The sequence below is a fragment of the Python bivittatus genome, unplaced genomic scaffold (genome assembly GCF_059951505.1).
Source record: "Python bivittatus isolate LINGU-HERP-01145 unplaced genomic scaffold, Pbiv_v1 ctg000700_np1212, whole genome shotgun sequence".
In the NCBI taxonomy this organism is placed as follows: Eukaryota; Metazoa; Chordata; class Lepidosauria; order Squamata; family Pythonidae; genus Python; species Python bivittatus.
In genome coordinates, this window is record NW_028277098.1 from 10,519,879 (window position 1) to 10,535,730 (window position 15,852).

Here is a 15,852-nt window from a genome sequence, read left to right on the forward strand (position 1 = left end):
TTCATTGATCTTGTCATCGTGCTATTTTGACCATTTTGTAAAGTATTTATTTATTTTCCCAGGCTCCATAGATTACCTCAATGGGTGTGCATTAATGTCTTCTGGTTAAAGACTCTTCCTAAAGTGCTTTGCAGTGCCCTACAACCCTTAGTGATTTAATCACTCCAAGCAACTAAAGAAGAAAGAGTGGGTGGCTTGAATGAGATATTCAGGGACAATAAGGATATATGTCCTTGTTATGATCAGTGGAGGAAATGGATGCTACATAGTTCTGTTAACTGCCCCATAGGCATTAACCATTCCTTTTGCCAACTCTGCAAATAAAATATATACATATTTATTCATAAAAGTGTGGGTCCCTTTTGCACAGTTACCAAAAACTGCAACCTGTCACAAGCTGGATAACTTGTGTGGTGGGAATTTACTATGGACTGTCCTCATGGAAGTCAAGAGATTTTCCTACCTAACCTTCCTGCCATTGCAATAGTTGGGCAACTGAGCCTATGAGTTCTAATCAATCTTAACTATTGCCACCACTGATCTCTTTCTTCTACAGAGTAGGATGTTCTTGCTAACAGTTAGATTGCTTATGTTGCAAGTTTGTTTTGATATTGTAGTTACATAACTAATTAATTTGTTGGACGTATATATTACTGTTTTTCTTTTAATGTGTTTCTATGTACTTCTTTTTGAAAGATGCAATAGCATCATTAAAAAATGTTGCCAGTAGACGTTAAATATATTTCCAGTGAAGCCGTGTACTGAAACTGGTTGCTTCGAAGAAAAAAGTATGTTTTTTATGAGATCCACTTTGGTGTAGTGTTTAAGGTGCTGGCCTAGAAACCAGACTGTGAGTTCTAGGCCTTCCTTAGGTATGAAAACCTGCTGGGTGATTTTAGGCCAGTCCCTCTCTCTCAGTCCAATCCACTTCACAGGGTGGTTGTTGTGGGAAAAAAAGGAAGCAGGAGAATTAGGTAAGTTGCATGGTGGGATAAATAATAATAGTAATAATTATAATAGTAATAATTATGCAATAATAAATCTGGGCCTCAAATGCACATTTATGCCTTGGCTGCTGAGTTCTTGGTGTTGAAGTCAGTATTAGCTGCTAAATGCTTTTATAGCCAAGCAGGACTTTATTGATTTTCCTGTTTTGTACAAATCAGTGATAAAAAGTGATAATTCTATTCTCTTTATTCAGCATGTATCTTATTCAGAATTTCTGGGAACATTCACCTCTGTTGGATGACCCATGTTTGATGGTCTTTATGTATCATTTAATGGCTAGATTACATACTTACAATTTTCTCCCTAAAAAGTATAAGTATGATTCAACTTTGAGGTTAAAACCAGAATCTGTCAGAAAGGGTGGGGAGCCTCCTCTTTCCAAATTTAGAATTGCTATACCGCTTTGTCACAGTATTTCCTTGAAATCAGAGGGTAATGACTTAAGCCATCCTAAATAATCCATACATTGATTGCTCCTGTTTCCTTTTTTGGGGGGAGGTTGGGAAGAGGAGGTTTTATCAAAGATTTGATTCAAATCTGCCAGAAGAATAAGGTGGGATCCAAAGAGCTATTTAGTGGCGTTCAAGGGCATGACTTTTTTTGAATAGCAATTTCTAGTGTCCAGCTCCTTCTCGAAAGCTCTTTGTTTCAAAAACAATTGTGTCACATGGTTTTAAGGAGCTGTTTCTCAAAGATGTATAGACCCTGTTGGATGGTTATCTGAAGCCAAATAGTGTACCATCCTTTTAATTTTTGCCAATTCAGTAGTCCTTTTTGTGCATTTTTTTCTTAAGATTCAGATAGGAAAATTAATAGTTTCCAAACTGCCCTTAAAACCAATTTGAATTAGTATTTGTTTGCCTTCCCAACTTGAAGCCCTCTAAATGCCCTTTGCATAGCATCCATGCTGCTTATGGATGATCTTGTATTCTAACTGATCTGTAGGATACCAGATGGAGAGCCTTGGGGACCAAATGCAAAGGAAGGCATTGCATATTTAGTACAAAAAAGGGGAATTTTAACCAATTTAGCTCATTACCTAGAAATTAGAATATATATACATATATACATATACATATACATATATATATAGCTTTCCAATTCTTAAAACACATCTTACATCTTTTCAACTTGCTGCAGTACTCATGTCTAAAAAGAAGGAAGATATAGCTTAAGAAATGGAGATATCCACTAAGTGGAATATCTAATCAGATCATATATTTCAACAGACCGTTTTTCTGGGAAGGACATTTAAAATCTTTTCACAAGATTTTAATTGTGTAATACCCTGTAATGTGAGAAACGTTGAATTATTTTTGACCCTGTTAAATGGTTATCACTTCACACTGGCAGTCATGACTTGTATGACCAGTTAGACTGCATAGCTCTCATTCTTAATGAAAAATGTAATCAGGTAACTTTAAAGGTTTTGTTTTGTTAAAGCTGTAAACAGTTTGCACCAAGTATACAAGGTTGTCTTTCAGATGTATGGAACTCCCTTTCACTTTTTTTTGGGGGGGGTGTTTTTAGGGCAGACAAGAAAAATGAGATCTACATTGAATATATGTTGACTTCTGAGCTTGGTGGATCACAGCTATGCAATGGTTTCTTCAAAGGAACATAATTTTTTTCTTTAGGCAGACCCAGACACTTGTTCCATCTGGTCTGAAGTGTCTGTACTGAGTGACAGCAGTTCTCCAGACATAAGTTTCTGAGCTCCATCTAGATCTCAGAGATTGAAGATCCACGTAGCCAATGCAAATACATGAATAATTCATGCTCAAGCAGCCCCACTCTACCCTCTCTAGCTTCATTGTGATATCAGTGAAGAGCCCCAAATACAGTGCAACTGTGTCATTGCAGAATTTTCCAGCTATGACCCATGTTTCCATACAGTCCCATAACTCTTAGGGTTCCACATTTATTGGCAACTCCTGAATGGGGCTGTTCTGTGGAAATTCATGGCTCATCTTGTTCACATAATGTATGTGTGTTAATTTACAATCTGCAGCAGCTTTGTCTGCATTGAATGCTGGTGCTGCCATCTTGATTGCTTACCAGATGTTTAAAGTCTTCTGACAAGGTCAGCATCATGCTTAGCAGTCATTGAAGCAATGCCTGCCTCTTGTTGGTAATAGTGTCATTTTAAGCAGCTGTGTAGGCAGATGATGAAGTAATAAATCTCTCTCCCTCCTTCCCATTTATACATTAAGTGTAAAAGTTGGTCCCATATAAAAACACAGTAATGGCTTATATTTTAATTCTGATCATTTACACATATTAACCACACATGGCTAATTTTTTTCTTCGGTGATGATTTCTGTGAACAGGAGTGTGACATAGTCAGCTACTAAAATGTGTCTGCTTATTGTTTTATTTAGTCTGAAGCTCTATTCCCACTTAGCAGGGAGTAAGTCTCAGTGAGTTTAGTAGATGTGTACAGGGGTACACAATTATTTTGAATATTTATTTCTAAAATGCTTGCATTGCTTTTCATTGAACTGTTTCAAGTGAAATGTGAACATGACAAATTTACTCAAATATACCCAATGTTAAAAAAACAAACAAACAAACTTAGACAAGTTAGTAACCAGTGCAGATATCTCAAAACAGGGATATATAATCATGTGAACCTGAACCTCCTTATCAATAGGCAAGAGTATTTGCTGCTAGCTAGGGCTTTGGAACTTGGAGAGCACATTGTACAGTATTGTAAATATGGATTCTAGATGCATGAAAATCTCTTAATGTGATTCCATGTGCAGAGCAGGTGTATTCATAGAACGTAAGTCTATTGAAGTTCGCGCTGTAATGCGTTTTGCTTATTAGATGGCGTTTATTAGTGCTACTCCAGCCTTTTTATAATTACATATGTATTTTTCCAGAAATATTTGTTATGCAGTGTTTTGTATCTGTAGTCCTTCAGTTAAGACTGTTTTCTTGACATGATTCATCACTGAATGTATCTTCTTGCATCATAATATTGAGCATCAAAGATAGACACTGATGGGAACTATTCCACATTTACATTTTTGAAATCCTGTAAGGAATTATTGATGTTACTCTGACATCATGGAGTTTGCTCCCATAATATTCCAAAATGATTGGTACTTGCATCACTTTGGATAATTTCTCCAATCTTTGCTCAATAGATGTAGTCATGTAAAATGACATACATAATAAGTAGAAGCCTCAACACTACTGTCCTGTCTGCCTGCCTCCCCCCCCCTTTTTTTTTCTCCCTTGGTTTACTCATTTATATGAAATACCAGGACTTTTGTTGCTACAGAAACCTGTAGCAGTTTAGGATAGAAGTTGTCAGTCCATGTTATCATCATTCCATATTAGCAGGGGTGAAGACAATCATGAATACCCTGAAAATGATCTTGAGTGTTTGGGGAATGAAAGAGTGATAATGTGAAAGTGCCCCTATTCACCATTAAAATAAGCCCATTGGAAACTATAGGATAAAGTCATGGCTACTGTAATTAAGTGGCTCTAATTTAGTTGTGGCAAATTCTAGATCCAATTTACTGTAAAGATGTATTTCCATGGCTTCAGTTTATTACTGGGACAATGTAAAAAATAATTAACATTTTTTTTTCATAAATGGGATATTTTCTAAATGGGTTTTTTTTTTTATAGTTTCCTATTTTTCCTTATGGGTGAGACTTAATACTACTTAGAGGAAATAACATGGACTTTCCATTTATTATATCAATTGTCACTAACTGACTGTACATCGCATGTACAAATACCAAATTATACTTCTAATGTCAGTGCTGAATCATGATCTCCAGACACTTTGAAAATATATGACGTCTAACAACCTTTCTTCTTTTGTTTTTAGTCAAACTGCAAAGCAAAAAGTGTTTATTTAAACTTGTGATGATTAGTCATCACTGGCATAACACTTTTGAACTGGAGAATTTTTCAATGATTATTTTGTTCTCATGCTGGCTTTGTGAGCTAGACAGCTGAATTCTCAGTTGGACATCAGGAAGAATTTCTGAATGGCCCTTTTCTAACTTTATCCATCAGACCTAAAAGGAAAAAGTTCTGGCTTCAACTGAATATTAATCTTTAAAATACTCTGTATCAATGTATGTATTTGAATCCAATTTTTTTTAGCTTTTTTACATGCCTACCAAGCATGATAAAATGTCCCTTCATGTAGTTCACATTTCCAACATACATTGGAAATATCTTTCTAATACATTTCCAAATACATTTGAAAGAGCCATGGAAGATTATTTCTGTATATGATTACTACTGCACGATTACTATATGCACAAAGATGGAAAGATTTGGGCATTACCCACCATGGAGGATTGGTTGGTGAAATTGACAGAACTTACTGAAAGGGACAAACTGACTTCTTTGACTGGAGAAAGGTCGTTTTTGACATTCATCAATGACTGGAAACCTGTTATGAAATTTTTGCATTAGAAAGAAAATGATTTTGTGACTTATGATTTTGATGATTAGAAAGAATAAGCTATAGAAAGAAAGGAATTATGATGAAATGTTAGATTTGATTAGAACTGCCAAGAGGAAGATTGAAGCCACTATCTCTCTATATGTGTATGTGTATGTGTATGTGTGTGTGTACTCATTCATTCATTCATTCATTCATTCATTCATTCATTCATTCATTCATGTTTTCTGTTCTTTTCTGTTCTTTTACTTTCTTCTATCTTTCTTTGCCTTGCCTTGCCTTGCCTTGCCTTGCCTTTCCATTTTTCTTTTTCACATTTATTTTACTATATTCTCTTTTTCTTTTCTTTGGATGCATTTCTTATCTCTGTAAACCTTTTAATAATGTTTTTTTTTTTAAAGGAAGAATTTCTGAATGGTAAGATTTGATTGAAAATGGATTAGACTGCCTCAGCATGTGGTGGAGTCTCCTTTAGTCCTTTTCTTTCACTTTTTTCCTTCTATGTCTGTTATTTTCCTGAGATTGATTGATTAGATTTAGGAGCCACCTGATTCCCCAATGACTCTGGGTGGCCTACTATAAACAAGGAAACAATAAAAACAGTGGAAAGAACCTAAGCATCCAGACAGACAGACAGGATTTTAAAGATTTGTGGAACATCATCAGAATGGGAGCTAAACATATCTCTGGGGGCTATTCAGATAACTGGCCATATGCCATGAAGGGATTTATAAGTGATAACCAGCAACTTCCCCAACTTGAATTGTACCAGAAGCTCACTGCTAGCTAGTGAAGCTTGAGGAGCTGTGGTGACACATGGGCATACCAAGGCATGCCCACATTGCCTGTGCTGCTACAATCTGGATCAAGTGCGACTTCTGAGTGGTCATTGAGGCCAGCCCCAGGTAGAATGCATTACAGTAGTCCAAGCGTGAGGTGACTTGGGCATGAGTGACAGTCTGAAGGGCAACGGGAACGGATATAATTGGCACGCTGGATGAAACTTTGTAAAACTCCTCTTGACTTCAGCTGCAATGAGCTCTCTAGTCCCCAGATCTGCAAGGCTCAAAAACCCAGAGCTACTCAGTCTAGGCAGGATTGCGCCTGAATCTGTTTCTCCCCATCCAGACCCATCCAGCCTCCAGACCAGTGTTTCTCAAGCTTGGCTGGCTGGGGAATTCTGGGAGTTGAAGTCCACCCAGCTTAAAGGAGCCAAGATTGAGAAACACTGCTCCAGACTCTGGAACAAGGTATTTGACAACAACACTTGGCTGGCATGGGGTTGAGAAGTATAGTTGGGTATCATCCACATATTGACAATAACAGACCCTGAGTAACAGATTACCTCACCCTGTGGTTTCATGTAGATGTTAACCAGGAGGGGAAACAGCATCAAACCCTGAGGTACCCCACAGGTGAGGGGATGTGGCATGACACCTCTCCCCCATCAACACTGACTGGAACCAACTGCTGAGAGCCACTGCAACACAGTGCCCCCAACAATTAACTCCACAGCTGGTCCAGAAAGATACTGTGATCAATGGTATTGAAAGCCACAGAGAGATTAAAGAGCACCAAGATGGAGTACCAACCCCCATCTTGGCTCTGCCAGAGGTCATCAGCAAGCACGACTAATGCTGTCTCCATACTGAATCCCAGCTGAAATGGATCCAGATAATCAGCTTCCAGTGGGTCCTCATCAGGCTCAATAATGCTTTGACTTGTGAGGTTAAGAGATCATGATATTTTATCTAGAGATGCCAGTTGCACTCTCTTAGCCCATGATGTCAGGCTTGGATGACAAGCTGATTGGTAAATTCCTGTTGCAACTAATGGATCAACATTCAGTTGATCCCAAAAAAATAGACCCTGCACCCGCAGGAAAATGCTAAGAAGGAAAAAAAAAAAAAACGGTTACAGAATAGGATAGATATTTTTGTGTGTGTTATTTTACAGCCATTTAAAGAAAGTGGAAATTCACATTGGAGGCTGTCCTGTGAACAACCATTACATCTACAAGAGGTAGCATAATTCTTATCCTATCCCAGACTCAGCCACTGAATCTAGAATGTCCAGTATAGATCCATACCAGCAGATTATGGTAAGTAGGTATTTTTTTAAAAAAAATTTATTTTGATTGCCCAGGATAATTATTTCAATTATGGTCATAATTTCATGATCTGCATGTTTTGAAATATACAGATAGGAATAATTTTTTAAAAAAGAAAGAAAAAATAATTGAAGGGCACTGAGTTAAAAAAGTTCATATTGACTGCTAGAAGGACTAGAAATTCTATAAAAAGGAAACTGTACTGACTGCATTATGGAATTGATTCTGAAAACCTGTAGGAAATTAAATCATTTAGATACTAGAGCTGACAGTATGCAAACATTCCAGGATCCTGGAAGGACTTCTTGCCATTCACACTGCAAAGATGCTCCAACTCCTAACAAAAGACAAGATATACTTGTTAGAAAGCTGGCAAATCATGTTCTCTATTTTGGCAAGGACCAAAGAAGATTAAATTATTGGGGCTCATTTGAAATAAACAACTATGGTCAGATTCAGGTATCAAATTTTCCCAATCTACAAGCTACGCTTGGGAGATCAGAAGCATATCAAATTTTTCTAGTCTTCCACTTCCTCTGTCTTCCCTTCAGGGAAGGCAGGTTTATATTCCCTTCTATGGTTTGCTGTGGGTATCTGAATCAGGCATCTTGGAATTTGTCAAGATGTCCCAAGTAAACTCATCCTGAATCCTGGTTGCTTATTTATTTCTTTGAGTGTTTGGAGCTAATGTTGTTTATAGCTGACCCAAAATTATAGCAAGCTGTGGTTATAGCAAACTACTGAAAGGAGCCATGCCAGAGAAAGAAGGAAGCAGCAAAAGAAATATCCTGATTGAACTTTTGATTCCTTATGCATCCTTTATATCTGATGATTACAACCTTTTCCACAAGGTCGCAATCATTGCATATTTTTAAGTGCAACAACAGCTGGTGCTTACAGAACAGTATGGCTGTTCCACTTTGGTAAACCCTTTGTCTATGCCTCCTCTTGATTAACGTTACCCAGAGCTGCTCCTGCCTATGTCGCTCAACTCTAGCAAAGGAAATTCTTCCAGTTACTAAATTAAATCATCAACATTCATAAATAGTATATCTTTGAATATACTTATGCAAGGGCCAAATTATAGAAGAAAGCCATTTTTTCACACTGCAGTTGACAACCCATTCCAGAATGTTAAAATATTTAGGAGACCAGCAATTTATCAAAGCCTATAAATTCAGTGTGAAGTTTCCCCCAGACAGTTATCTTGTTGCATATTTGCCTGGGGCTCCCCATGGCAAATGTGTAAATTCCCATTATATATGAATGAGTTTTTAAAAGCCTAGATTGTCTACCATATTAATTGTTCTGTATCTTTGCTTTTGGCTCAAAGAGAAAGAGAATATCCTAAATTGGATGATGGATGAAATAATCAAGATATATACAGTATGTCTCCTAACAGTGATTTGATTCTTAACTTGAAAGAAAGACGTCACATTTTCCTTCTTATCCTTGATAGAGAAGCACCTTCCTCTAAGGTTACACAGTATGCAAACCTAAAATTTAAGTGATTATTCCATGTTACATTTTTGTTTCTAAAATTATAATTCCTGATAAATATTACTTTTAAGTTGCTAAAGTACAATAAAATGCATGTAATTCATATAAAATAAGGAACACCAAAACATCAAGCATGTCAAAACTTCAATAAATATATACAATAAATTCCACTGAGTATGTGTGAGAAAGAGGTAACTGGGAAAATCCCTTCCAGATCTTTTGGACTTCAGTTTCTATCAATTCCATTCAGCAGAATAACTGGCAATGAATTGAAAGAGTTGTAGCTTTAGATGTCTGATGAGTGCTAGGTTCTCTATCCTTGCTGGACAGTGTTAATATTTCATTCTGGCCAATTTTGTCTCACATCTCTCTTCTCTCCCTTTATGTTTTGCTCAGCTGCACAACTATTTGTATCTCTTGAAAGTTGATGCTGACCTTGTTCATTACTGGTCCATTTTATTTATTTTGTTTCTTTAATATATACGCTAGTTTTGAGTATACTTTGGAATACAGGTAGTCCTCGCTTAGCAAGCATAATTGGGACTGGCAACTCTGTTGCTAAGTGCCACAGTCGCTAAGCGGTAAATCATGTGACCGACTTATGACCTTAATTCCCATTTGGTTATTAAGTGAAACACTGTGGTTGTTAAGTGAGACATCACATGACTGCAACTTGCAGTTTTACTTCCTTCTTTAAATATAATCTTAATTAAAAGTTTTAAGAACAATAAGAACTACTGCAAACTAAATTAGAACAGAGAAAATTTAAAAAAGAAATAACAGAAAAAGCTAAAAGTGCAATAAGAAAAGGAAATAGAAGAAAATAGAAAAAACGAATAAGGTATAAAGAAAGAATAAGATATAAAGAAAGATGTAAAGACATAAAGAAGCTTCCAATATTCTTCACAGCAGTTATAAGTACAATTGTATTTTAACCTCTCTCTCTAAAGCAGGTTTCTCAACTTTGGGAATTTTAAGACATGTGGTCTTCAACTCCCAGAATTCCCTAGCCGGCATATTCTGGCTGGGGAATTCTGGAAGTTGAAGTCCACATGTCTTAAAATTCCCAAAGTTGAGAAACCCTGCTCTAAAGTTACATCATGACTCTTTTCTTTCTATAATCTATCCTGGCTAATCATCAAAACAATACATCACAAATTCATTTTTTTCATTTTTACACAAAAAGTCCAATTTTACTTCTGAGTTCACCATTAACTCTGCTTGTCAGAAGCTGGTTGTGAAGTACAGAAATGGTAATTATGTGATGCAGGACACTGCGACAGTTGTAAATGTGCATGAGTTGTGAAACACACAAATGGCAATCATGTGACCATGGGATGCTACAATGGTTGTAAATGCAAAGATTGGTAGCAAAGCTGTTTTTTTACACTGTTGTAATTTCAGATGGTCGCTAAATGAGGCAGGAAGTAAGCGAGGACTACCTGTACACACAGATCATGCAGAAATCCATGCACTAAGAACTAATCTTGTTTGCTGTCCTATTGATAGCAGATTTGGTGATAATATTCCTATTAGTAGGAATGATAACCACCAGATTAATCTTCTTTGATAAAGAGCTTAAAGTCAGGAGTTCACCACCATGCATCCCCTTGTTTTGATAGCTCCTTTCAGCAGTTCATATTTGCGGGGCTTTCTGAGTAATCCCTGGAAAAAAAACAAACATTTTTTTTTCTGTGGCTGGTGTGGATCTTCCAGGCTGTGTGGCCGTGTTCTGGAAGTTTTGTTTCCTAACATTTCGCCAGCATCTGTGACCGGCATCTTTAGAGAGAACTGCTCCTGTCTGTGCTCCTGCTCTCTGAAGATGCCAGTCACAGATGCTGGCGAAACGTTAGGAAACAAAACTTCCAGAACACGGCCACACAGCCCGGAAGACCCACACCAGCCATCGTATGCCGGCCGTGAAAGCCTTCGACAATATTTTTGTTCCTTTAAAAAGGTCTATACTTAATAACCTCACCTTGAATATTTATTAGTTTCTCAAGTCCCTTAATCTATGGCAACAAGTGAAACACCTACCAAGTAAACTGGATGAATAATTTTTAATGTGATACTCTCCCCCCCACCCCCACTATTTGTGAATTGTGAATTAGCTAAGAGTTTTGGCTGAGTTCTGGCTGCTTAAGTTCATACATGAGGGAAACAACACTTACTGTAAAAATTATCACGTACGCTCAAATACACAAGTTTTCTACATAAAAATTCCTATTCCCATGATAGTAGTCCAAAAAAATAAAAAAAATAAAGCTTGAATTGTATCCAGATTCTTTGGAAATGGTTGACAAAACATGCTCAGGCATGCTACCAAGTCCTTCATCATCACGTTCTTCTAAAAATACTCTTCACTTTCTTGGAATGTTCCTTTATTTGCAATGCGGGTTTGACTCTTCTGGCAGTCATATCCTTCTGAGACAACTAACAGTTCTCATAAAGCAATTCACTAGCAATGTTGAATGATGTAGTAAGTTTTTTTTCTTTTTTACCTCTTTTTATTTGGGATTTGAGTTAGTGGGGCAAACGGAATGGAAGTGGAATATTGCAAGTTGTGATGACTAAAATAATAATTGCCTTGTTAAAGAGTGACATAAGCTGTGACTGCCATCTCCTGGATAAAGGGTCCAAGTCGGAAGTATAATAATACAGGTTTCCCTTGCTTTATGCAGATTTACTATTATACAATTCATCGTTTTCATCCAAGAATTCTCTTTATACAAAAATAATTTGCCATTATATGATTGGTTTTGGAAACATGCCAGGACTTCTTCCCACCAAACCTGTTTGAACATTTTCCTGCCAAAACCTCTTTCTGTCCTCACACAAGCAGTGTGGTGATTGTAGTTGTACATGGAAAAAAGGATTTAAAAGAAAAAGAAGCAGAAGAAGCAGTTGTAAGAAGAATGGCAATAAAAGCATTTACTGGATGTAATCTGGAACATCTCGTAATTGTCCAAAGAGGACCAGATTTTTTTTTTTTTTTGCACGTTAATATGTCCAGTTATGCAGGTAGATTAAGCTCATGGATCTCCAACATTCATTAATAGGTGGGATCATGCTGTCGAGCAAATTACTGCAGTATATTTTGAAGTGTAGTGACTCTTTTCCCCCAGAGCAATCCAATAATGTTTTTGCATTTCTTATGAGTCTCTCAGCAATCCCTTCCTGAAGCAATTGCACTGTTCGGATCTGTTCAGATTGTTATCATCAGCCGAGAGGGCAAGATCTTACATGAATTTTTTTTACTGTTTGGATTTGGTCCTGTCACTGAACAAAATCCAAAGAGCCAACAGAGGGATATTTTATTTCTTTGTTTCTGTCCGTGATAATTTTGCCCAGGGCTGTTCTTAGAAAGAAAATTGGTAAATTCTTGTTTGATTCCCTCAACTATTCTGGACTGAGTTGGCAGAAGGATCAGGGTTGCTGTGTATGATCTCAGCCCATGTACCCTTTCATACTCAGTCATTCAGCCTTACTGGTTGTTGCAACAGCTGACTTTTTTGCATAATATATATATAAAAATATATATAAATATATATATAAAATATAGTCATATCCATTCATTTCCAAGCACAGTTTAAAATGTTGGTGCAAGCATTGTAACTCTACAGGATCCAGGTAGTGGAATGAATGCTTATTTTCATAGCAACATTTGTCATGCTAAGGTCCTGCCAGTGGTGATTGTGAGAGACAAATCTTTCTGACTTACAAACCTCATTCAAGAAATGTCCTTTCCAGAATAGGCTGCTTTGCACCAATTTGATTATCTTTTCAATATCATTAAACATTAAATATCATTAAACATTAAAAAAAGCTGTTTAATAGTCTTTGTCCAGTCATTACATTTTTGTTTATTTTGTATTTGGCCCTGTTTTCCAAATGGACATAAAATCTATTTGGAATATATCAATATAACATAAACTATTTTGAGTATATCAATATAATATAATAGAAACATTAATATAACTATGTAATGTAACTATAATAAATAGTAAATGGTGTGATTAAAAATAGTTGAGTCAATAATAGGCTACCTATCTGGTGATTTATCAGTTGATTGTTATTTATCATTTTCAAACCAATTTATATAGCCGCCCATATCACCACAGGTGACTGGGCATACAATAAAGCTAAAAACAGTCAATAAATACATTAAAAATATAAAAATCAAAATGGAACAGAGAATAAAAGGATGTTAAAAATAAGAGAGCCACCTCACTAATTTGCAAGGCTTGGACGATTACTAAATGTCTATTGAAGCAGAACACACTTCCTTTATTTCAGGGTTTCTCTCCAGGTCTCCCTAGATATAGTGGAATATATTTGCTATTCAGGCATTGATGGGAGGGTTGCTTCAACTTAAAAAGTTGGAGAAGGTAGCTTTCTTGCTTTGCATAGAAATGGCAAGGGTCAGTTTGGGTGCATACTAGATTGAAGCAAGCAGTGGACGAGTCAACAATATATGGGGTCACCTATTTGCTATCTTTCTCACACATGCACTCTCTCTTCCTTTGCCTCTTCCCCCAAAGCCAAGTACCTGGGTACAGATAGATTATTTTTGCTTCTTAATCTAAACATTGCATGTAAAGACTTTTCAAATTAGGCAGAAGGTAAAGGACATTAGGGTGAATTTTATTTTATTTATTTATTTTATTTATTAAATTTCTCACCCACCCATCTCCCCCCGATGGGGGAACTCTGGGCAACTCACAACAAACATTAAAAACATAAATATATATAAATACATAAAACATTGATTAAAATGAAAATCAATTGAATATCTTAGAATATGTCTAGAACCTCTACGCTCCATCAGCCTGGAGTGATTGATGGACAAGGGGTTTTTGGCACAGGACATGCTATTGAAAAAGTCACCCAAAGCTGCAAAGTTGGAAAATCACTGCTTTGAAGTCCATATAGACATCCTTTGTCTATATGGACTTCTTTGGGTATGTGTGTGTTGCATTTGGTGATATTTAGGTCGAACTGTATTTTCCTATGGGGGGAGAATGCCTGCAAATGTACCTAAAAGGCTCTTGTAAAATCAGTATCAATTTCTATACAGTGCTCTTGCTGACTAATGACATATTTGAACAGTACCTGTGTTTGAAGGGGAGGAGTGTTAATATGATGAAACTCAAACTCAGATACAAAGACCAAAAAAAAAAAAAAAATCTCAGATGAATAGGAGTGGCAGCAGTCAGCTGAGCTCAGTGTAACCTATTGATCTGAATTTTCAGCAAAGCTGAAGATAAAATAAGCTTACAATACAAAATGCTGTGCGTTCCGGTGTGTACTTAATTTTCTTTTGGGGAAAAAGGGGGAATTGTGGGCTAGCTGAAAACTAGCTAAAGAGCTGTTATTTTTCTATTGTGTGTAATTCTTTTGCTTCCTAATCAATTATTGTTTGACATCTAGGTGGAACATCAGTATTCACACAAATTTACCGTGACTGTTAAGCAAGCTAAGAATGTCACCAAGGGTGCTTTTGGAGATATGTGTAAGTACCACTTTAGAATTGTTTGTATTGTATTTTTTTTTCCTTTTCCATTCTTACCACATGAAAGAGTTAGAGATGTGTTTTCTTCAGATTTGACTAATTTTCAAATTAATTCAACGTTTTTGAAGCAGAGGGAGAGGAAAGTCACTTTAGGAAGATGGCAGTTAAGTTCTATTTTTCCTTCGTAGAAAAAGGCTTATAAGAGTTGTGCAAAGATTCTCACCATCATCATCTTTCCTCTTAGAATGGTCATGTGACCATGCAGTGTTGTGTGTTGCATGTTAAGCTGATCATGAAGAAAGATGATGGAGGCAGCCAACTCTGATGTCATCCAGAGTGCAAGCAAATCCTTCTCATAGAGTATCAGTGGGGGAAAAGGGAGGTCAACTTACTTGGTTGATGACCAATGGGTTTCATTTTTTTGCACTTGGAGCAATATGAAAGGTTACAATCAACATCTTTAATCTTAAGATGATCATCTGACCACGCATTCTTGTGCGGTGACACACAATCATTTAAAGAGGTATTAAGATGGCAGTGATGATACTACATTTTTTATTCATGAACAGATGCACCAAAATCCAGAATTGCCTAATCTGCTACTTGGCAGGCTTGGTATTCCAAAGGAAACATTATATGAAAATTTTAGTTACCACTTTTTTTCAAGGAAATTAAAAAGAAATATATTTAGAACAGTAAACCTTTATAGTAAACTTGTATAGTAAACCTTCCATTAAGAAAGGAATATATTACAATTTTTTCTAATTGTCGCATTGGAAAAAATGTGATGGATGTTTCTTTATGCCAAATTATGGTCAGTGAGACATTTGGAATCCTGAACTGAAAATCATATTCGGGACCTGGGTACAACCAGTTTGTGGCAGCTAACAACACAAACCAACAACAGTACCAATAAGCCCCCAATTACAAGAATATAATTAAATCTGCAAAATATAAGCTAGAATCTCTCAATAACAACAGTGTCAAAGGACACAACTTCAGAAGGACAAAATCAAAGCACCATTCACCAAATAAGAATCCTAACAGGGGAAGCTAGACTGTAAAAACAGTTATCACTTAACTAAAGGTGGACAAAATCCAAGTGCCATTGAAGATGATTTGAACTTCAGGTTCAGCATATACCAATCACAACACACATCTCTCTTGTTGCCAAGAAAACTACATAGACATGCCCATATAATCACCAGCAGTTGAGCTTCTCTTGAGGGACTTCATATTGTTTCCTAGTGTCTGGCTCTGTCTTTTGAGGTACAGGAGATGCAT

The 15,852-nt window shown here is 36.6% G+C and overlaps 1 protein-coding gene across 2 annotated transcripts in view; it reads left to right on the forward strand.

Moving 5' to 3' along the window:
- The window catches only part of PLA2G4A (phospholipase A2 group IVA), a 69,915-nt gene that overhangs the window by 11,596 nt on the left and 42,467 nt on the right, over positions 1–15,852 (forward strand). For both annotated transcript variants that reach the window (XM_088153613.1, XM_088153612.1), the window contains exons 2-3: positions 7,403–7,547; positions 14,487–14,568. In XM_088153613.1, coding sequence (XP_088009739.1) covers positions 7,515–7,547; positions 14,487–14,568 — 115 coding nt within the window. In that variant the 5' untranslated portion in view covers positions 7,403–7,514. The remainder of the gene's footprint in view (positions 1–7,402; positions 7,548–14,486; positions 14,569–15,852) is intronic.